This window comes from Mobula hypostoma, chromosome 13, assembly GCF_963921235.1.
Source record: "Mobula hypostoma chromosome 13, sMobHyp1.1, whole genome shotgun sequence".
Classification (NCBI taxonomy): domain Eukaryota; kingdom Metazoa; phylum Chordata; class Chondrichthyes; order Myliobatiformes; family Myliobatidae; genus Mobula; species Mobula hypostoma.
Window position 1 is genome coordinate 97,242,256 of NC_086109.1, and position 22,867 is coordinate 97,265,122.

General features: G+C 58.9%; 1 protein-coding gene across 2 annotated transcripts; it reads left to right on the forward strand.

Moving 5' to 3' along the window:
- The first annotated feature begins 148 nt into the window (after positions 1 to 148).
- LOC134355827 (putative ubiquitin carboxyl-terminal hydrolase 50) lies at positions 149 to 21,746 on the forward strand. 2 transcript variants are annotated; one of them, XM_063066310.1, is made up of 6 exons: positions 149 to 333; positions 5,231 to 5,426; positions 5,878 to 6,042; positions 7,397 to 7,539; positions 14,189 to 14,321; positions 21,483 to 21,746. In XM_063066310.1, exons 1-6 carry the CDS (start codon positions 164 to 166, stop codon positions 21,657 to 21,659), a joined length of 984 nt encoding a protein of 327 aa, XP_062922380.1. In that variant the 5' UTR covers positions 149 to 163; the 3' UTR covers positions 21,660 to 21,746. The 2 variants fall into 2 exon arrangements, with proteins under 2 accessions (XP_062922380.1, XP_062922381.1); XM_063066311.1 differs by lacking the exon at positions 5,878 to 6,042.
- The last annotated feature ends 1,121 nt before the right edge of the window (positions 21,747 to 22,867 follow it).

Here is a 22,867-nt window from a genome sequence, read left to right on the forward strand (position 1 = left end):
GGGTCTCTAGACAATACAGTTATGATTGTTTTTATTTTGTCAACCCCTCCCTCACTCTCTCCATCTCCCGTTATTCCCTCATCCCCCTCTCTCTCTCCGTCCCCTTCTCCCTCTCCCCAGGACACGCTACTACCATCTGGTGCCTCACTTGGCCGGCGTCCCGATGCCGGAGTCGGGCAGCGTCAGTGGGCGGCAGCCCAGGGCCACAGGTCAGACAGGCCTCGGGAACTCGGGCAACAGTTGCTATCTGAACTGCGCCCTGCAGTGCCTGAAGCACAGCGAGCCGCTGGCTGAGTACTTCCTCAGCGGGGCCTACAGTCGCCATCTGAACCGGTGCGAGAGGGGGAGGGAGAATGGGGTAAGGGGAGGCCGGGGGGGTCGTGATGAGGTGAGGGGTGCAGCACTTTCTCAGCGGGGCCTACAGTCGCCATCTGAACCAGAGAGTGAGGAGGGGAGGGGAGGGGAGGGCGAGGTTGTGGATTACGTGGTAGAGTTTGTACAGGGGTTGGAGAAAGGGGAAGGGAAGGAGAGAGGTAGTGCGAAGGGAACAGGTGAGGGGAGCGGGATGGGGGTGTGAGAATGGGTGGTGGTGAGGGGATCGGGATGGGGGGGTGAGAATGGGTGGTGGTGAGGGGATCGGGATGGGGGGTTGAGAATGGGTGGTGGTGAGGGGAGCGGGATGGGTGGGGGTGAGAATGGGTGGTGGTGAGGGGATCGGGATGGGGGGGTGAGAATGGGTGGTGGTGAGGGGATCGGGATGGGGGGTTGAGAATGGGTGGTGGTGAGGGGAGCGGGATGGGTGGGGGTGAGAATGGGTAGGGTTGAGAATGGGTGGTGGTGAAGGGTGGGGTTGAGAATGGCTGGGGTTGAGATGGGTGGTGGTGAAGGGTGGGGTTGAGAATGGGTGGGGTTGAGGGGAGCGGGATGGGGGGGTGAGAATGGGTGGGGGTGAGGGGAGCGGGATGGGGCGGTGAGAATGGGTGGTGGTGAGGGGAGCGGGATGGGTGGGGGTGAGAATGGGTGGTGGTGAGGGGAGCGGGATGGGTGGGGGTGAGAATGGGTAGGGTTGAGAATGGGTGGTGGTGAAGGGTGGGGTTGAGAATGGGTGGGGTTGAGGGGAGCGGGATGGGTGGGGGTGAGAATGGGTGGTGGTGAGGGGAGCAGGATGGGTGGGGTTGAGAATGGGTGGTGGTGAAGGGTGGGGTTGAGAATGGGTGGGGTTGAAGGGAGTGGGATGGATGGGTGTGAGAATGGGTGGTGGTGAGGGGAGCGGGATGGGTGGAGGTGAGCATAGGTGGGGTTGAGGGGAGTGGGATGGGTGGAGGTGAGAATGGGTGGGGGTGAGGGGAGCGGGATGGGTGGGGGTGAGAATGGGTGGGGGTGAGGGGAGCGGGATGGGGGGTGAGTGGGTGGTGGTGAGGGGATCGGGATGGGGGGTTGAGAATGGGTGGTGGTGAGGGGAGCAGGATGGGGAGGTGAGAATGGGTGGTGTTGAGGGGAGCGGGATGGGTGGGGGGTGAGAATGGGTAGGGTTGAGAATGGGTGGTGGTGAAGGGTGGGGTTGAGAATGGCTGGGGTTGAGATGGGTGGTGGTGAAGGGTGGGGTTGAGAATGGGTGGGGTTGAGGGGAGCGGGATGGGGGGGTGAGAATGGGTGGTGGTGAGGGGAGCGGGATGGGTGGGGGTGAGAATGGGTGGTGGTGAGGGGAGTGGGATGGGTGGAGGTGAGAATGGGTGGGGGTGAGGGGAGCGGGATGGGGCGGTGAGAATGGGTGGTGGTGAGGGGAGCGGGATGGGTGGGGGTGAGAATGGGTGGTGATGAGGGGAGCGGGATGGGTGGGGGTGAGAATGGGTAGGGTTGAGAATGGGTGGTGGTGAAGGGTGGGGTTGAGAATGGGTGGGGTTGAGGGGAGCGGGATGGGTGGGGGTGAGAATGGGTGGTGGTGAGGGGAGCAGGATGGGTGGGGTTGAGAATGGGTGGTGGTGAAGGGTGGGGTTGAGAATGGGTGGGGTTGAGGGGAGTGGGATGGGTGGGTGTGAGAATGGGTGGTGGTGAAGGGTGGGGTTGAGAATGGGTGGGGTTGAGGGGAGTGGGATGGGTGGGTGTGAGAATGGGTGGTGGTGAAGGGTGGGGTTGAGAATGGGTGGAGTTGAGGGGAGCAGGATGGGTGGGGTTGAGAATGGGTGGTGGTGAAGGGTGGGGTTGAGAATGGGTGGGGTTGAGGGGAGTGGGATGGGTGGAGGTGAGAATGGGTGGTGGTGAGGGGAGCGGGATGGGGGGTGAGTGGGTGGTGGTGAGGGGAGCGGGATGGGTGGGGGTGAGAATGGGTGGTGGTGAGGGGAGCGGGATGGGTGGGGGTGAGAATGGGTGGGGGTGAGGGGAGCGGGATGGGGGGTGAGTGGGTGGTGGTGAGGGGAGCGGGATGGGGGGTGAGTGGGTGGTGGTGAGGGGAGCGGGATGGGTGGGGGTGAGAATGGGTGGGGTTGAGGGGAGCGGGATGGGTGGAGTTGAGAATAGGTGGGGGTGAGGGGAGCGGGATGGGTGGGGTTGAGAATGGGTGGTGGTGAAGGGTGGGGTTGAGAATGGGTGGGGTTGAGGGGAGTGGGATGGGTGGAGGTGAGAATGGGTGGGGGTGAGGGGAGCGGGATGGGGGTGAGAATGGGTGGTGGTGAGGGGAGCGGGATGGGTGGTGGTGAGGGGAGCGGGATGGGTGGAGGTGAGCATAGGTGGGGTTGAGGGGAGTGGGATGGGTGGAGGTGAGAATGGGTGGGGGTGAGGGGAGCGGGATGGGTGGGGGTGAGAATGGGTGGTGGTGAGGGGAGCAGGATGGGTGGGATTGAGAATGGGTGCTGGTGAAGGGTGGGTGTGAGAATGGGTGGTGGTGAGGGGAGCGGGATGGGGGGTGAGTGGGTGGTGGTGAGGGGAGCGGGATGGGTGGGGGTGAGAATGGGTGGTGGTGAGGGGAGCGGGATGGGTGGGGTGAGAATGGGTGGGGTTGAGGGGAGCGGGATGGGTGGAGGTGAGAATGGGTGGGGATGAGGGGAGCGGGATGGGTGGGGTTGAGAATCGGTGGTGGTGAAGGGTGGGGTTGAGAATGGGTGGGGTTGAGGGGAGCAGGATGGGTGGAGGTGAGAATGGGTGGGGTTGAGGGGAGTGGGATGGGTGGAGGTGAGAATGGGTGGTGGTGAGGGGAGCAGGATGGGTGGGATTGAGAATGGGTGCTGGTGAAGGGTGGGGGTGAGAATGGGTGGTGGTGAGGGGAGCGGGATGGGTGGGGGTGAGAATGGGTGGTGGTGAGGGGAGCGGGATGGGTGGGGTGAGAATGGGTGGTGGTGAGGGGAGCGGGATGGGTGGAGGTGAGAATGGGTGGGGGTGAGGGGAGCGGTATGGGTGGGGTTGAGAATGGGTGGTGGTGAAGGGTGGGGTTGAGAATGGGTGGGGTTGAGGGGAGTGGGATGGGTGGAGGTGAGAATGGGTGGTGGTGAGGGGAGCGGGATGGGTGGTGGTGAGGGGAGCGGGATGGGTGGAGGTGAGCATAGGTGGGGTTGAGGGGAGTGGGATGGGTGGAGGTGAGAATGGGTGGGGGTGAGGGGAGCGGGATGGGTGGGGGTGAGAATGGGTGGGTGTGAGGGGAGCGGGATGGGGGGTGAGTGGGTGGTGGTGAGGGGAGCGGGATGGGTGGGGGTGAGAATGGGTGGTGGTGAGGGGAGCGGGATGGGTGGGGTGAGAATGGGTGGTGGTGAGGGGAGCGGGATGGGTGGAGGTGAGAATGGGTGGTGGTGAAGGGTGGGGTTGAGAATGGGTGGGGTTGAGGGGAGTGGGATGGGTGGAGGTGAGAATGGGTGGGGTTGAGGGGAGTGGGATGGGTGGGGGTGAGAATGGGTGGTGGTGAGGGGAGTGGGATGGGTGGGTGTGAGAATGGGTGGTGGTGAAGGGTGGGGTTGAGAATGGGTGGGGTTGAGGGGAGTGGGATGGGTGGAGGTGAGAATGGGTGGTGGTGAGGGGAGCGGGATGGGTGGAGGTGAGCATAGGTGGGGTTGAGGGGAGTGGGATGGGTGGAGGTGAGAATGGGTGGGGGTGAGGGGAGCGGGATGGGTGGGGGTGAGAATGGGTGGTGGTGAGGGGAGCGGGATGGGTGGGATTGAGAATGGGTGCTGGTGAAGGGTGGGGGTGAGAATGGGTGCTGGTGAAGGGTGGGGTTGGGAATGGGTGGGGTTGAGGGGAGTGGAATGGGTGGAGGTGAGAATGGGTGGGGGTGAGGGGAGCGGGATGGGGGTGAGAATGGGTGGTGGTGAGGGGAGCGGGATGGGTGGGTGTGAGAATGGGTGGTGGTGAGGGGAGCGGGATGGGTGGGGTTGAGAATGGGTGGTGGTGAAGGGTGGGGTTGAGAATGGGTGGAGTTGAGGGGAGCGGGATGGGTGGAGGTGAGAATGGGTGGTGGTGAGGGGAGCGGGATGGGTGGGGGTGAGAATGGGTGGTGGTGAGGGGAGCAGGATGGGTGGGGGTGAGAATGGGTGGGGTTGAGGGGAGTGGGATGGGTGGAGGTGAGAATGGGTGGGGGTGAGGGGAGCGGGATGGGTGGGGGTGAGAATGGGTGGTGGTGAGGGGAGCGGGATGGGTGGGATTGAGAATGGGTGCTGGTGAAGGGTGGGGGTGAGAATGGGTGCTGGTGAAGGGTGGGGTTGGGAATGGGTGGGGTTGAGGGGAGTGGGATGGGTGGAGGTGAGAATGGGTGGGGGTGAGGGGAGCGGGATGGGGGTGAGAATGGGTGGTGGTGAGGGGAGCGGGATGGGTGGGTGTGAGAATGGGTGGTGGTGAGGGGAGCGGGATGGGTGGGGTTGAGAATGGGTGGTGGTGAAGGGTGGGGTTGAGAATGGGTGGAGTTGAGGGGAGCGGGATGGGTGGAGGTGAGAATGGTTGGTGGTGAGGGGAGCGGGATGGGTGGGGGTGAGAATGGGTGGGGTTGAGGGGAGTGGGATGGGTGGGGGTGAGAATGGGTGGGGTTGAGGGGAGTGGGATGGGTGGGTGTGAGAATGGGTGGTGGTGAAGGGTGGGGTTGAGAATGGGTGGGGTTGAGGGGAGTGGGATGGGTGGAGGTGAGAATGGGTGGTGGTGAGGGGAGCGGGATGGGTGGGGTGATGGGAGAAGCTGGGCTGTGGACGAAGGGTGAACCAGCTCTGGGTTATCAGATTTGGGTTAGACTCAGCTCTGACCGACGTTCCCTGTGTAGAGGCCGAGGGGAGATCTCCAATGCCTTCTCGGCTTTGTTGATGGACATGTGGCTGGGGGACTACATGTATGTCTTCCCGGACGAGGTGAAGAGAGTTCTTGGGAAAGCGCACCCGTCATTCTCCGATGGGAGCCAGCAGGACGCACAGGAACTTCTGCTGTTTTTCCTCAATGTTCTGCATGCTGATCTGAAGAAGGTGAGTGACTATGGCAAACACTTTTCCTGCAGGGTTGGGGGGCATTTTACTGTGAAGAACTGTCAGCGCTGTACTTCCCTGTCAACCAGACTCTGACACTAATGCCAACCCTGCCTGTTCGTGGCCTTTTCCTCAGGAAATTTATTTCATTCATAACACTTACAACTGGGCAACTCACGTTATTCATTGTACCAGGCCACCACTCTACTTGCTTACAATGTTCATGTTATCCGCCCGTGGCTGTGATCGTTCTTCCACACAGGGATGGGGTTTACAACACCTGGGCTGCACGGGGAGAATGCATGAACAGCGCTGGTGGTTGAGATCGAACCTGGGTTGCTGGCAGTGCCCTGCCTCACCATTGATCTCTGACCAAATGCTGTGTGGGTCTGCAGCCTGTACACCTGACCTTTACAGAACGACAGTGAAATGAAAGATGTTCTGTGCTTAGTCCACAGGCGTGAGGAATGTGGAAACATCAATTGTTACGAGACTTTTCCAGGGGCAACTGAGCTACATCAAGCTCTGCCTGAATTGTTACCACAACTCCAGTCAAACAGAGAGCTTCCTGAGCCTCTCTCTGCCGATGCCTCCAGACAGAATATGTTCCATTCAGGTAAACACTCACCATTACATGATGCATTTTTGATGAACTAACACCAAATCAGATCCCTTCAGGACAGTGAAGAAGAAATTGCTAGACTGGAACCTTCTGTTTTCAAGAGGTTGCAGGGAAGAGGGAGAAAATTCCGAAGTTGCTGCAAGAGGGCATGGAGATTCCGTGAAATGGTCGGAAAGAGACTGGGAGTTGGGTAGTTCTCCGAGGGAAAGCGTTGGGGATGAGGGAATCTGAACCCAACTTGCACCAGGCTGGTTAGAACCACAATCTCTGCTCCAACTAGCAGAAGCAGGAGATATGAAACTCACCATCCATATCTGTGGAATCTATCAGCGGCAGTGTTGTGAAATGGTATCTGCTTGCTGGTACTCAGTGTGGGTTTCACCAGGAGCACTCCTGCCCGTGGCTGCAACACAGACTGAAGAACAGATTACTGGGATAGTAGACAACCAGGCCATTTCTGCAGAAACCACAGTGGTGGAGGCATTAGGGTTAGTTAGAGAACAGCATCATGGATCGGTTAAAGAAAACTTGAATTAACTAACTACACAGGGTTTCTGATGAAGCAATTAGGGAAAAGTGACTGGTGAGCTATATATGGACTTCTAAATGATACGGTCAGAACATCGTGAGGGAGCTGCCTGGTCAGTTCCTGATTGATAGTTAGAACACTGGAGCCAGCTGGAAGCAGGAACCGGGTTGTGTTTCAGACTAGATGAGATTGCAGAAATGCTCGATGTACACCACCTGTTAACAAATCTGTGATTGCTGGAAATGGCCAAAAGGGAGCTGGATGGTTTAATCACAAGCGAGTCTGCAGACGCTGGAAATCCAGAGCAACACACACGAAATACTGGAGGAACTCAGCAGGTCAGGCAGCATCCATGGAAATGAATATAAACAGTCCAGTGGATGGTTTGATAATGTGAAGCATTTTGTTTGAGGAATGGCAAAAGGCAATGTAAACCGGAGATGAGAACAGAGAGCTGTGGTGAAGGAAGCAGCCCAGAATGTTGGTCCAACCTGGCAGTAATACAGCCTCCACGGTACAGTAAGAACTGATTAGGAACCCATGTGGGCTCCACCTCTGGGAAGTCATGTCTTTTCAAATCTGGTTCTTTAGAAAAGGTGACAGCAGTAGGAAGTTAGCAGTCACAGTCAGAGGTCAGTGGAGTGTGAGCAACAGATTGGATGAGCCCAGCGCTGTACGCAACGACTGAAAGAGAGGCGAGTGAGTGAGTGTGTAAGTGAGTGTGAGAGTGTGTGTGAGTGAGAGTGAGAGACAGAGAGAGAGAGATTGTCTGTCTGTCTGTCTGATCAGGGCCCTGCTAACAACGGCTGTTAATTCCAGGATTGCTTCAGGCTGTTTTTTAAAGAAGAGGTTCTGAGCTCGAGAGACCGGCCTTACTGCTCCTTCTGCAGCCAGAAGCAGGACCAGATGGAGAGCATCCAGCTGCTGAAAGCTCCAGACATCATCATCATTCACCTGAAGCGGTGAGTGCTTCCCTCGGCCCCCGGCTGGGTGGGTCTTCCCTCGGCCCCCGGCTGGGTGGGTCTTCCCTCGGCCCCCGGCTGGGTGGGTGTCCCCTCGGCCCCCAGCTGGGTGGGTGTCCCCTCGGCCCCCAGCTGGGTGGGTGTCCCCTCACCCCCGGCTGGGTGAGTGCTCCCCTCGGCCCCCGGCTGGGTGGGTCTCCCCTCGGCCCCCGGCTGGGTGGGTCTCCCCTCGGCCCCCGGCTGGGTGAGTGCTCCCCTCGGCCCCCGGCTGGGTGGGTGTCCCCTCGGCCCCCGGCTGGGTGGGTGTTCCCTCGGCCCCCGGCTGGGTGGGTGTTCCCTCGGCCCCCGGCTGGATGGGTCTCCCCTCGGCCCCCGGCTGGATGGGTCTCCCCTCGGCCCCCAGCTGGGTGGGTGCTCCCCACGGCCCCCGGCTGGGTGGGTGCTCCCCTCGGCCCCGGGCTGGGTGGGTGTCCCCTCGGCCCCCGGCTGGGTGGGTGTCCCCTCGGCCATCGGCTGGGTGGGTCTTCCCTCGGCCCCCGGCTGGGTGGGTGCTCCCCTCGGCCCCCGGCTGGGTGGGTGTCCCCTCGGCCCCCGGCTGGGTGGGTGCTCCCCTAGGCCTCGGCCCCCGGCTGGGTGGGTGCTCCCCTTGGCCTCGGCCCCCGGCTGGGTGGGTGCTCCCCTTGGCCTCGGCCCCCGGCTGGGTGGGTGCTCCCCTCGGCCCCCGGCTGGGTGGGTGCTCCCCTCACCCCCGGTTGGGTGGGTGCTCCCTTCGGCCCCCGGCTGAGTGGGTGCTCCCCTCACCCCCGGTTGGGTGGGTGCTCCCCTCGGCCCCCGGCTGGGTGGGTGTCCCCTCTGCCCCCGGCTGGATGGGTCTCCCCTCGGGCCCGGCTCGGTGGGTGTCCCCTCGGCCCCCGGCTCGGTGGGTGCTCCCCACGGCCCCCGGCTGGGTGGGTGCTCCCCTCGGCCCCGGGCTGGGTGGGTGTCCTCTTGGCCCCCGGCTGGGTGAGTGCTCCCCTCGGCCCCCGGCTGGGTGGGTGTCCCCTCGGCCCCCGGCTGGGTGGGTGTCCCCTCGGCCCCCAGCTGGATGGGTCTCCCCTCGGCCCCCGGCTCGGTGGGTGCTCCCCACGGCCCACGGCTGGGTGGGTGCTCCCCTCGGCCCCCGGCTGGGTGGGTGTCCCCTCGGCCCCCGGCTGGATGGGTCTCCCCTCGGCCTCGGCCCCCGGCTGGATGGGTCTCCCCTCGGCCCCCGGCTCGGTGGGTGCTCCCCACGGCCCACGGCTGGGTGGGTGCTACCCTCGGCCCCCGGCTGGGTGGGTGTCCCCTCGGCCCCCGGCTGGATGGGTCTCCCCTCGGCCTCGGCCCCCGGCTGGATGGGTCTCCCCTCGGCCTCGGCCCCCGGCTGGATGGGTCTCCCCTCGGCCTCGGCCCCCGGCTGGATGGGTCTCCCCTCGGCCTCGGCCCCCGGCTGGGTGGGTGTCCCCCTCGGCCCCCGGCTGGGTGGGTGTCCCCCTCGGCCCCCGGCTGGGTGGGTGCTCCCCTCACCCCCGGTTGGGTGGGTGTCCCCCTCGGCCCCCGGCTGGGTGGGTGCTCCCCTCACCCCCGGTTGGGTGGGTGCTCCCCTCGGCCCCCGGCTGGGTGGATGTCCCCTCGGCCCCCGGCTGGGTGGATGTCCCCTCGGCCCCCGGCTGGGTGGGTGCTCCCCTCACCCCCGGTTGGGTGGGTGCTCCCCTCACCCCCGGTTGGGTGGGTGCTCCCTCGGCCCCCGGCTCGGTGGGTGTCCCCTCGGCCCCCGGCTCGGTGGTTGCTCCCCACGGCCCCCGGCTGGGTGGGTGCTCCCCTCGGCCCCGGGCTGGGTGGGTGCTCCCCTCGGCCCCCGGCTGGGTGGGTGCTCCCCTCGGCCCCCGGCTGGGTGGGTCTCCCCTAGGCCCCCGGCTGGATGGGTGTTCCCTCGGCCCCCGGCTGGATGGATCTCCCCTCGGGCCCGGCTCGGTGGGTGTCCTCTCGGCCCCCGGCTCGGTGGGTGTACCCTCGGCCCCCGGCTCGGTGGGTGCTCCCCACGGCCCCCGGCTGGGTGGGTGCTCCCCTCGGGCCCGGGCTGGGTGGGTGCTCCCCTCGGCCCCGGGCTGGGTGGGTGTCCTCTGGCCCCCGGCTGGGTGGGTGCTCCCCTCGGCCCCCGGCTGGGTGGGTGCTCCCCTCGGCCCCCGGCTGGGTGGGTGTCCCCTCACCCCCGGCTGGGTGAGTGCTCCCCTTGGCCCCCGGCTGGGTGGGTGTCCCCTCGGCCCCCGGCTGGATGGGTGTCCCCTCGGCCCCCGGCTCGGTGGGTGTCCCCTCGGCCCCCGGCTCGGTGGGTGCTCCCCACGGCCCCCGGCTGGGTGGGTGCTCCCCTCGGCCCCCGGCTGGGTGGGTGCTCCCCTCGGCCCCCGGCTGGGTGGGTGTCCCCTCGGCCCCCGGCTGGGTGGGTGTCCCCTCGGCCCCCGGCTGGATGGGTCTCCCCTCGGCCCCCGGCTTGGTGGGTGCTCCCCACGGCCCCCGGCTGGGTGGGTGCTCCCCTCGGCCCCCGGCTGGGTGGGTGTCCCCTCGGCCCCCGGCTCGGTGGGTGCTCCCCACGGCCCCCGGCTGGGTGGGTGCTCCCCTCGGCCCCGGGCTGGGTGGGTGCTCCCCTCGGCCCCCGGCTGGGTGGGTGTCCCCTCGGCCCCCGGCTGGATGGGTGTCCCCTCGGCCCCCGGCTGGGTGGGTGATCCCCACGCCCCCCGGCTGGGTGGGTGCTCCCCTCGGCCCCGGGCTGGGTGGGTGCTCCCCTCGGCCTCGGCCCCCGGCTGGGTGGGTTCTCCCCTCGGCCCCCGGCTGGGTGGGTGTCCCCCTCGGCCCCCGGCTGGGTGGGTGTCCCCCTCGGCCCCCGGCTGGGTGGGTGTCCCCCTCGGCCCCCGGCTGGGTGGGTGCTGGGTGTTCCCCTCGGCCCCCGGCTGGGTGGCCCCGGTTGGGTGGGTGCTCCCCTCTGGGAGTGCTCCCTGCCTCGGCCCCCGGCTGGGTGGATGTCCCCTCGGCCCCGCTGAGTGCTCCCCTCGGCCCCCGGCTGGGTGGGTGCTCCCTCAGCCCCCGGCTGGATGGGTGTCCCCTCGGCCCCCGGCTCGGTGGGTGTCCCCTCGGCCCCCGGCTCGGTGGGTGCTCCCCACGGCCCCCGGCTGGGTGGGTGCTCCCCTCGGCCCCCGGCTGGGTGGGTGTCCCCTCGGCCCCCGGCTGGGTGGGTGTCCCCTCGGCCCCCGGCTGGATGGGTCTCCCCTCGGCCCCCGGCTTGGTGGGTGCTCCCCACGGCCCCCGGCTGGGTGGGTGCTCCCCTCGGCCCCCGGCTGGGTGGGTGTCCCCTCGGCCCCCGGCTCGGTGGGTGCTCCCCACGGCCCCCGGCTGGGTGGGTGCTCCCCTCGGCCCCGGGCTGGGTGGGTGTCCCCTCGGCCCCCGGCTGGGTGGGTGTCCCCTCGGCCCCCGGCTGGATGGGTGTCCCCTCGGCCCCCAGCTCGGTGGGTGCTCCCCACGGCCCCCGGCTGGGTGGGTGCTCCCCTCGGCCCCGGGCTGGGTGGGTGCTCCCCTCGGCCTCGGCCCCCGGCTGGGTGGGTGCTCCCCTCGGCCCCCGGCTGGGTGGGTGTCCCCCTCGGCCCCCGGCTGGGTGGGTGTCCCCCTCGGCCCCCGGCTGGGTGGGTGTCCCCCTCGGCCCCCGGCTGGGTGGGTGCTCCCCTCGGCCCCCGGTTGGGTGGGTGCTCCCCTCGGCCCCCGGCTGGGTGAATGTCCCCTCGGCCCCCGGCTGGGTGGGTGCTCCCCTCACCCCCGGTTGGGTGGGTGCTCCCCTCGGCCCCCGGCTGGGTGAGTGCTTCCCTCGGCCTCGGCCCCCGGCTGGGTGGATGTCCCCTCGGCCCCCGGCTGGGTGAGTGCTCCCCTCGGCCCCCGGCTGGGTGGGTGCTCCCCTCAGCCCCCGGCTGGATGGGTGTCCCCTCGGCCCCCGGCTCGGTGGGTGTCCCCTCGGCCCCCGGCTCGGTGGGTGCTCCCCACGGCCCCCGGCTGGGTGGGTGCTCCCCTCGGCCCCCGGCTGGGTGGGTGTCCCCTCGGCCCCCGGCTGGGTGGGTGTCCCCTCGGCCCCCGGCTGGATGGGTCTCCCCTCGGCCCCCGGCTTGGTGGGTGCTCCCCACGGCCCCCGGCTGGGTGGGTGCTCCCCTCGGCCCCCGGCTGGGTGGGTGTCCCCTCGGCCCCCGGCTCGGTGGGTGCTCCCCACGGCCCCCGGCTGGGTGGGTGCTCCCCTCGGCCCCGGGCTGGGTGGGTGTCCCCTCCCCCCGGCTGGGTGGGTGCGCCCCTCGGCCCCCGGCTGGATGGGTGTCCCCTCGGTGGGTGCTCCCCACGGCCCCCGGCTGGGTGGGTGCTCCCCTCGGCCCCCGGCTGGGTGGGTGCTCCCCTCGGCCCCCGGCTGGGTGGGTGCTCCCCTCACCCCCAGTTGGGTGGGTGCTCCCCTCGGCCCCCGGCTGGGTGGGTCTCCCCTCACCCCCGGCTGGGTGGGTGCTCCCCACGGCCCCCGGCTGGGTGGGTGCTCCCCTCGGCCCCCGGCTGGGTGGGTGTCCCCCTCGGCCCCCGGCTGGGTGGGTGTCCCCCTCGGCCCCCGGCTGGGTGGGTGTCCCCCTCGGCCCCCGGCTGGGTGGGTGCTCCCCTCGGCCCCCGGTTGGGTGGGTGCTCCCCTCGGCCCCCGGCTGGGTGAATGTCCCCTCGGCCCCCGGCTGGGTGGGTGCTCCCCTCACCCCCGGTTGGGTGGGTGCTCCCCTCGGCCCCCGGCTGGGTGAGTGCTTCCCTCGGCCTCGGCCCCCGGCTGGGTGGATGTCCCCTCGGCCCCCGGCTGGGTGAGTGCTCCCCTCGGCCCCCGGCTGGGTGGGTGCTCCCCTCAGCCCCCGGCTGGGTGGGTCTCCCCTCGGCCCCCGGCTGGGTGGGTGCTCCCCTCGGCCCCCGGCTGGGTGGGTGTCCCCCACGGCCCCCGGCTGGGTGGGTGCTCCCCTCGGCCCCCGGCTGAGTGGGTGCTCCCCTCACCCCCGGTTGGGTGGGTGCTCCCCTCGGCCCCTGGCTGGGTGGGCCTCCCCTCATCCCCGGCTGGGTGGGTCTCCCCTCGGCCCCCGGCTGGGTGGGTGCTCCCCTCGGCCCCCGGCTGGGTGGGTGCTCCCCTCGGCCCCCGGCTGGGTGGGCCTCCCCTCATCCCCGGCTGGGTGGGTCTCCCCTCGGCCCCCGGCTGGGTGGGTGCTCCCCCTCGGCCCCCGGCTGGGTGGGTCTCCCCTCGGCCCCCAGCTGGGTGGGTGCTCCCCTCGGCCCCCGGCTGGGTGGGTGCTCCCCTCGGCCCCCGGCTGGGCGGGTCTCCCCTCGGCCCCCGGTTGGGCGGGTCTCCCCTCGGCCCCCGGCTGGGTGGGTCTCCCCTCGGCCCCTGGCTGGGTGTGTGCTCCCCTCACCCCCGGTTGGGTGGGTGCTCCCCTCGGCCCCTGGCTGGGTGGGTCTCCCCTCACCCCCCGGCTGGGTGGGTCTCCCCTCGGCCCCCGGCTGGGTGGGTCTCCCCTCGGCCCCCGGCTGGGTGGGTGCTCCCCTCGGCCCCCGGCTGGGTGAGTGCTTCCCTCGGCCTCGGCCCCCGGCTGGGTGGATGTCCCCTCGGCCCCCGGCTGGGTGGGTGCTCCCCTCACCCCCGGTTGGGTGGGTGCTCCCCTTGGCCCCCGGCTGGGTGGGTGCTCCCCTCGGCCTCGGCCCCCGGCTGGGTGGGTGCTCCCCTCAGCCCCCGGCTGGGTGGGTCTCCCCTCGTCCCCCGGCTGGGTGGGTGCTCCCCTCGGCCCCCGGCTGGGTGGATGTCCCCCACGGCCCCCGGCTGGGTGGGTGCTCCCCTCGGCCCCCGGCTGAGTGGGTGCTCCCCTCACCCCCGGTTGGGTGGGTGCTCCCCTCGGCCCCTGGCTGGGTGGGTCTCCCCTCACCCCCGGCTGGGTGGGTCTCCCCTCGGCCCCCGGCTGGGTGGGTCTCCCCTTGGCCCCCGGCTGGGTGGGTGCTCCCCTCGGCCCCCGGCTGAGTGGGTGCTCCCCTCACCCCCAGTTGGGTGGGTGCTCCCCTCGGCCCCTGGCTGGGTTGTCTCCCCTCACCCCCGGCTGGGTGGGTGCTCCCCTTGGCCCCCGGCTGGGCGGGTGTCCCCTTGGCCCCCGGCTGGGTGGGTCTCCCCTCACCCCCGGTTGGGTGGGTGCTCCCCTTGGCCCCCGGCTGGGTGAGTGCTCCCCTCGGCCCCTGGCTGGGTGGGTGCTCCCCTTGGCCCCCGGCTGGGTGGGTCTCCCCTCGGCCCCCGGCTGGGTGGGTGGAGGGAACACAGGCCCTGGTGCTGGGAGACAGCCACGGTCACCCCAGTGTAACCCCTGCAAGGAGCAGCTGGAGCTTTCCTTGATACAGCTGCCTTGTAGCTCAGAGCACTGAGTCGATGTTACCACAGTCTGATAGCTCTCTGGCTGAGATGCTGTGCTCCTGTGTGTAGAAGTCACCATCAGCAGAGGGGACGTTCTGCCCCTCTGCCCACACTGCTGTTTGTCAAGCTATCACCCCACAGTTGTTCACTGGCTCTACGATTTAACCAATTTACATAATAAATCCCATTCCTCTTCACCAGGTTTGAATCAGGTGACAATGGACACAGGAAACTGAGTAGCATGGTGACCTTTCCGCTGCAAGACCTCGACCTGACCCAGTATACAACCACTCCAGCAACTCAACACCCTAAGTACCAGCTGTACGCCGTGGTGGTGAGTCTGGTCCCTTGTCAAGGGGGCCATTCGAGGGGCAAGGCAGTGACGGCTGGTCCTGTGTGTGGGGATGGGCAGTACTAATCCCCTCTCTCTTCAGGGTATGTGTGGAACCCACAATACAGATGGAAGAGAAAGATCAGGCAGGTGAAACTTTAAAAATAGTTGTACTGGAACAACAGGCCAATCAGCCCATTCATAGGAGGATGGCTGATTATTGACCTTAAAAGTACATTTCCCTGGAATCTACATACCCCTGATAGCTATCCTGTGCATTAGAAATTATTCATTCTCCTCCACAAGTATCTACAGTCCCTGAATTTCTACATACCAATGTCACAGCCACTTTCACCATCTTGTGTGTGAAGACATTTCTCTTCTCTTCATACAAGACATTGATCAGGCTTCACTCGTGCTGTGTGCAGTTCACACTGCAGAGATGATGTGGTAGTGATGGAGAATGTGGAAGAGATGCACCAGGGTATTACCTGGAATGGACAATTGTAGGAGAGTTTGGACAGGTTGGGGTTATTCTCCCTGACATGAAGGTGGTTATGGGGTGATCTCAGAAAGATTTATAACATCCTGAGGGGGAGTAAAGAGGATAGATAGTTGGAAACTTTTTCCCCAGGGAAGGAATGTCTTGAACTAGAAGGCACAGATTTAAGGTGAGGTTGCAAAAAGGATGGGTTGTCCCTTAATCCTGGGGGGACCAATATCCTGGCGGGGAGGCTTGCAAAGGCTATTGGGGAGAGTTTAAACTAGAATTGCTGGGGGGCGGGAACCGAACTGGAGTGACTGGGGAAGAGGCAGTTGGCACACAAATAGAGAAAGCTTGTAGACAGTGTGAGAGGGAGGATAGGCAGGTGATAGAGAAGGGATGCGCTCAGACCAATGGTTTAAGATGTGTCTATTTTAATTCAAGGAATATTGTGAACAAAGCGGATGAGCTTAGAGCGTGGATCAGTACTTGGAGCTATGATGTTGTGGCCATTACAGAGACTGGGATGGCTCAGGGGCAGGAATGGTTACTTCAAGTACCAGGCTTTAGATGTTTCAGAAAGGACAGGGAGGGAGGCAAATGAGGTGGGGGCGTGTCACAGCTGCAGAAAAGGAGGAAGTCATGGAGGGATTGTCTATGGGGTCTCTGTGAGTGGAGGTTAGGAACAGGAAGGGGTCAATAACTCTACTGGGTGTTTTTTGAAAAAACATAGACCACCCAATAGTAATAGGGACATCAAAGAGCAGATGGGGAGACAGATTCTAGAAAGATGTAATAATAACAGGGTTGTCAGGGTAGGTATTTTAATTTCCCAAATATTGATTGGCATGTCCCTAGAGTGAGAGATTTAGATGGGGTGGAGTTTGTTAGGTGTGTTCAAGAGGGTTTCTTGACACAATATTTAGATAAGCCTACAAGAGGAGATGCTGTACTTGATCTGGTAATGGAAAATGTACCTGGTCAGGTGTCAGGTCTCTCAGTGGGAGAGCATTTTGAAGACAGTGATCACAACTCTATCTACTTTACCATGCCACTGGAGAGGGATAGGAACAGACCAGTTAGGAAAGTGCTTAATTGGAGTCAGGGGAAATATGAGGCTATTGGACAAGAACTTGGAAGGATAAATTGGAAACAGGTGTTGTCAGGGAAATGTACAGAAGAAATGTGGCAAATGTTCAGGGGACATTTGATTGGAGTTCTGCATAGGTACGTTCCAATGAGACAGGGCAGGGATAGTAGGGTACAGGGACCATGGTGTACAAAGGCTGTTGTAACTCTAGTCAAGAAGAAAAGAAGAGCTTACGTAAGGTTAAAAAAAAACTAGGTAATGATAGAGATCTAGAAGATTATAAGACTAACAAGAAAGAGCTTAAGAATGAAATTAAGAGAGCCAGAAGGGGCAATGAGAAGGCCTTGGTGGACAGGATTAAGGAAATCCCCCGGAGGATTGGAGGATTGCGGATGTTGTTCCCTTATTCAAGAAAGGGAGTAGAGATAACCCAGGAAATTATAGACCAGTGAGTCTTACTTCAGTGGTTGGTAAACTGATGGTGAAGATCCTGAGGGGCAGGATTTATGAACATTTGGAGAGGCATAATATGATTAGGAATAGTCAGCATGGCTTTGTCAAAGGCAGGTTATGCCTTATGAGCCTGATTGAATTTTTTGAGGATGTGACTAAACACATTAATGAAGATAGAGCTGTAGATGTAGTGTATATAGATTTCAGAAAGGCATTTGATAAGGTATCCCATGCAAGGCTTATTGAGAAAGTAAGGAGGCATGGGATCCAGAACTGATTTGCCCACAGAAGGCAAAGAGTTGTTTGTAGACAGGTCATATTCTGCATGGAGGTCGATGACCAGTGATATGCCTCAGGGATCTGTTCTGGGACCCCTACTCTTTGTGATTTTTATAAATGACCTGGATGAGGAAGTGGAGGGATGGGTTAGTAAGTCTGCTGATGACGCAAAGGTTGGGGGTGTTGTGGATAGTGTGGAGGGCTGTTAGAGGTTACAGTGGGACATTGATAGGATGCAAAACTGGGCTGAGAAGTGGCAGATGGAGTTCAACCCAGATAAGTTCTGAACTTAAAGGGGGGTAACTTTGAAGGTATGAGACGTGAATTAGCTAAGATAGACTGGCAAATGACACTTAAAGGATTGACGGTGGATATGCAATGGCAAGCATTTAAAGGTTGCATGGATGAACTACAACAATTGTTCATCCCAGTTTGGCAAAAGAATAAATCAAGGAAGGTAGTGCACCCGTGGCTGACAAGAGAAATTAGGGATAGTATCAATTCCAAAGAAGAAGCATACAAATTAGCCAGAGAAAGTGGCTCACCTGAGGACTGGGAGAAATTCAGAGTTCAGCAGAGGAGGACAAAAGGCTTAATTAGGAAGGGGAAAAAAGATTATGAGAGAAAACTGGCAGGGAACATAAAAACGGACTGTAAAAGCTTTTATAGATATGTAAAAAGGAAAAGACTGGTAAAGACAAATGTAGGTCCCCTGTAGACAGAAACAGGTGAATTGATTATGGGGAGCAAGGACATGGCAGACCAATTGAATAATTACTTTGGTTCTGTCTTCACTAAGAAGGACATAAATAATCTTCCAGAAATAGTAGGGGACAGAGGGTCCAGTGAGATGGAGGAACTGAGCGAAATACATGTTAGTAGGGAAGTGGTGTTAGGTAAATTGAAGGGATTGAAGGCAGATAAATCCCCAGGGCCAGATGGTCTGCATCCTAGAGTGCTTAAGGAAGTAGCCCAAGAAATAGTGGATGCATTAGTGATAATTTTTCAAAACTCGTTAGATTCTGGACTAGTTCCTGAGGATTGGAGGGTGGCTAATGTAACCCCACTTTTTAAAAAAGGAGGGAGAGAGAAACCGGGGAATTATAGACCGGTTAGCCTAACGTCGGTGGTGGGGAAACTGCTGGAGTCAGTTATCAAGGATGTGATAACAGCACATTTGGAAAGCGGTGAAATCATTGGACAAATTCAGCATGGATTTGTGAAAGGAAAATCATGTCTGTTGAATCTCATAGAATTTTTTGAGGATGTAACTAGTAGAGTGGATAGGGGAGAACCAGTGGATGTGGTATATTTGGATTTTCAAAAGGCTTTTGACAAGGTCCCACACAGGAGATTAGTGTGCAAACTTAAAGCACACGGTATTGGGGGTAAGGTATTGATGTGGGTGGAGAATTGGTTAGCAGACAGGAAGCAAAGAGTGGGAATAAACGGGACCTTTTCAGAATGGCAGACGGTGACTAGTGGGGTACCGCAAGGCTCAGTGCTGGGACCCCAGTTGTTTACAATATATATTAATGACTTGGATGAGGGAATTGAATGCAGCATCTCCAAGTTTGCGGATGACACGAAGCTGGGTGGCAGTGTTAGCAGTGAGGAGGATGCTAAGAGGATGCAGGGTGACTTGGATAGGTTGGGTGAGTGGGCAAACTCATGGCAGATGCAATTTAATGTGGATAAATGTGAAGTTATCCACTTTGGTGGCAAAAATAGGAAAACAGATTATTATCTGAATGGTGGCCGATTAGGAAAAGGGGAGGTGCAACGAGACCTGGGTGTCATTATACACCAGTCATTGAAAGTGGGCATGCAGGTACAGCAGGCGGTGAAAAAGGCGAATGGTATGCTGGCATTTATAGCAAGAGGATTCGAGTACAGGAGCAGGGAGGTACTACTGCAGTTGTACAAGGCTTTGGTGAGACCACACCTGGAGTATTGTAAACATAGAAACATAGAAACATAGAAAATAGGTGCAGGAGTAGGCCATTCGGCCCTTCGAGCCTGCACCGCCATTTATTATGATCATGGCTGATCATCCAACTCAGAACCCAGCCTTCCCTCCATACCCCCTGACCCCTGTAGCCACAAGGGCCATATCTAACTTCCTTTTAAACATAGCTAATGAACTGGCCTCAACAGTTTGCTGTGGCAGAGAATTCCACAGATTCACCACTCTCTGTGTGAAGAAGTTTTTCCTAACCTCGGTCCTAAAAGGCTTCCCCTCTATCCTCAAACTGTGACCCCTCGTTCTAGACCTCCCCAACATCGGGAACAATCTTCCCGCATCTAGCCTGTCCAATCCCTTTAGGATCTTATACGTTTCAATCAGATCCCCCCTCAATCTTCTAAATTCCAACGAGTACAAGCCCAGTTCATCCAGTCTTTCTTCATATGAAAGACCTGCCATCCCAGGAATCAATTGTGTGTAGTTTTGGTCCCCTAATATGAGGAAAGACATCCTTGCCATAGAGGGAGTACAAAGAAGGTTCACCAGATTGATTCCTGGGATGGCAGGACTTTCATATAAAGAAAGACTGGATGAACTGGGCTTGTACTCGTTGGAATTTAGAAGACTGAGGGGGGATCTGATTGAAACGTATAAAATCCTAAAGGGATTGGACAGGCTAGATGCAGGAAGATTGTTCCCGATGTTGGGGAAGTCCAGAACGAGGGGCCACAGTTTGAGGATAGAGGGGAAGCCTTTTAGGACCGAGAATAGGAAAAACTTCTTCACACAGAGAGTGGTGAATCTGTGGAATTCTCTGCCACAGGAAACAGTTGAGGCCAGTTCATTGGCTATATTTAAGAGGGAGTTAGATATGGCCCTTGTGGCTACGGGGGTCAGGGGGTATGGAGGGAAGGCTGGGGTGGGGTTCTGAGTTGGATGATCAGCCATGATCATAATAGATGGCGGTGCAGGCTTGAAGGGCCGAATGGCCTACTCCTGCACCTATTTTCTATGTTTCGATGTTAAGTGTGAGGTGGTTCATTTTGGTAGGTCAAATATGATGACAGAATACAGTATTAATGGTAAGACTCTTGGCAGTCTGGAGGATCAGAGGGATCTTGGGGTCTGAGTCCATAGGACACTCAAAGCAGCTGCACAGGCTGACTCTGTGGTTAAGAAGGCATACAGTACATTGGCCTTCATCAACCGTGGGATTGAGTTTAGGAGCCAAGAGGGAATGTTGCAACTATAAAGGACCCTGCTCAGACCCCACTTGGAAACTATAAATGATTGAATGTTGAAAGGAATGGACAGAGTGGATGTGGCAAAGTTGTTTCCCATGATGGGGGAGTCTAGTACGAGAGGGCATGACTTGGGGATTGAAGGGTGCCCATTCAGAACAGAGATGCGAAGAAATATTTTTAGCCAGAACGTGGTGAATCTATGGAATTTGTTGCCACGGGAGGCAGTGGAGGCCAAGTCATTGGGCATATTTAGGGCAGAGATTGATAGGTATCTGTGTAGCCAGGGCATCAAAGGTTATTGTGAGAAGGTGGGGGAGTGGGACTAAATGGGAGAATGGATCAGCTCATGATAAAATGGTGGAGCAGAATCGATGGGCTGAATGGCCGACTTCTGCTCCTTTGTCTTACAGTCTTATGGAGTACTGTGCTCAGTTCTGGATGCCTCACTACAGGAAGGATGTGGAAAACATAGAAAGAGTGCAGAGGAGATTTACATGGATGTTGCCCAGATTGGGGAGCTACAGAGCTACTGCCTCATGAGAATAGGTTGAGTGAACTCAGCCTTTTCTCCTTGGAGCGACAGAGGATGAGAGGTGACCTGATAGAGGTGTATAAGATGAATAGAGGCATTGATTGTGTGGATAGTCAGAGGCTTTTTCCCAGGGCCGAAATGGCTAGCATGAGAGAGCACAGTTTCAAGGTGCTTGTAAGTGGGTACAGAGGAGATGTCAGGGCTGTTTTTTTTTACACAGAGAGTGGTGAGTGTGTGGAATGGGCTGCCAGCGACAGTGGTGGAGGCGGATATGATAGGGTCTTTTAAGAGACTCCATGTACCTATCCAGGAGCTCAGAAAAATAGAGGGCTATGGGTAACCCTAGGTAATTTCTAAGGTAAGGACATGTTTGGCACAGCTTAGTGGGCCGAAGGGCCTGTATTATGCTGTAGGGTTTCTATGTGAGAGGGATGAGTTTTTCCACGTAGATAATAGTGAATATTAGGTATGAACTGCGAGAGGAAGTGGTAGGACAGACACAATGACAACATCTAAAAGGTGTTTAAACTGGCATTCAGATAGGAAAAGTGTAGATGGATATGGTTTTCAGTTGCTCAAATTCTCTCAGCAGAACCTCCTTCTGAATCCTGCCTTTGCTATTGGTACCTTAGTGCGATGCCCCGGGTCAGCAGCATGTACTTTGGGTCAGTCTTTACACTGGTACTCATCATAGACCAGAGAAATTAGGAATTTGTGCCAACTCATCTCTCACCACTACAAGTACTTAGTGAGCCATATCACAATGCAATACGTACCTCTCGATATACACAGAACCCTCAATAACATGGTGGCAGTCATATAGCAGCCAGTGTAGCAGTTCAATCCCCGATACTGTCCGCGTGGAGTTTGTATATTCTCCCCAGGACTACATCAGCTTCCTCTAATTCCAAAAACCTACAAATTTGTAACGCTCAATAAGTTGTGGGCCTGGCATGTTGGTGCTGGAGGCTGATGAGACTTGTGGGCTGCCCCCAGCACATCCTCGGACTGTGCTGGTCATTTCACTGGACGTAACAGATAAAGCTGATTTTCATCTTTACATAGGGACATTTTTACTCAGAACTTTAAAAGTTGATATTTGTGTGTTTTCTACAGAACCACACTGGTACCTTGGAGAGTGGTCACTATACTGCCTTCTGCAAGAATCCACTGACACAGAACTGGCATGAATTCAATGATGCAAAAGTGACCAGCATTTCTGAGCAGAAAATCCAGTCACCAGCAGCCTACATACTCTTCTATAATTGTGTGAATTTCCAGTGGTCACAGTAAGGGTGTCCCTCGTCACTGTCATAACCATAACTCAGCTTTCATCCTGTACTTGTCCTAGACGGAAGCAATCATAATAAATTATGAAATCTTGGCTAACATCTGCTGTTATTTTGTTGGTTATTGTCTTAAGTGGACAATGTTTCACAAATTAAAAGAAATCCCTCAACAGTTGGAATTGCAGTATGCAATCACTTTCATGCCTGGCATTAAACAGGTTTCACAACACTCTGGACCCAATCATTTACCTGAATTTTGAAATCTTGTTAAGAACATGGTTTGCTTGGCACAATCTACTTGCCCGAGAAGGTGCATCAGATGTTTTAGTACGTTTTTCCACATGCACAGTGGTGGCAGTGGGATGTTTTACTAGTGATCATGGGTGGTGGTGGGGGCCCTGACAGGAATAAGTCAGTCTTCACTTGCACCTAAGTTACACTGCTTTTCTTTTCCTGACACATCAACCCCATCGAAGATCTGTTCTTGCTTACAGGACAATTACTGTCCTTAAGGGGCAAGACAGCTGATTTGTTAACCTTAACAGAACAACTGCAAGTAGCTGAAAGTTTATAAATTTAAGGAAGCTAGTTGGTAAGTGCTTTCTAGCTAAACCCATTGCAATGTATTCACGATGTCTCCACTACCACCTTTTGCCTTCTACCAGCGAGCCAATTTTGCATCCAATTTGTTATCTCCTCCTGTAGACTAAGTACTGAACTTTCTGGACCAGCCAACCATGCAAGACTATCAAAGGCCACGTTAAAGACCATGTAGACAAAATCATCAATCCTTTTGGTCATCCCCTCAAAAAACTGAACAACAATTCTTCGTACCTATGGTGGAATAGCAAGGTGCTTAACAAAAAGTGACAAACGATAAACAAATCCAAAGTTGAGCAAATGATCTGTTGAATCAGTGTTTAATATCGAAGAAAAATACAGAAAAGTGCTAACAAAACATAACAGATCTCCTAATGTGAAGTATTAAAATAACACAAATTATATAGGTATGTAGTACAAGGGGTGCTGCAGAAATAAATGCATGAGATGGATTGTCTTATAAGCCAATTATAAACACACAAGGCCTATTCCTAGCCGTTCCCTCAGTGATCCACAGATGTTGCCATCACACTGGAAGACAATCTTTATAGTAATAGTTTAATCATTTCAAATAGAGTTGATATTACCAGATATTTTAGTAATTCAAATGGA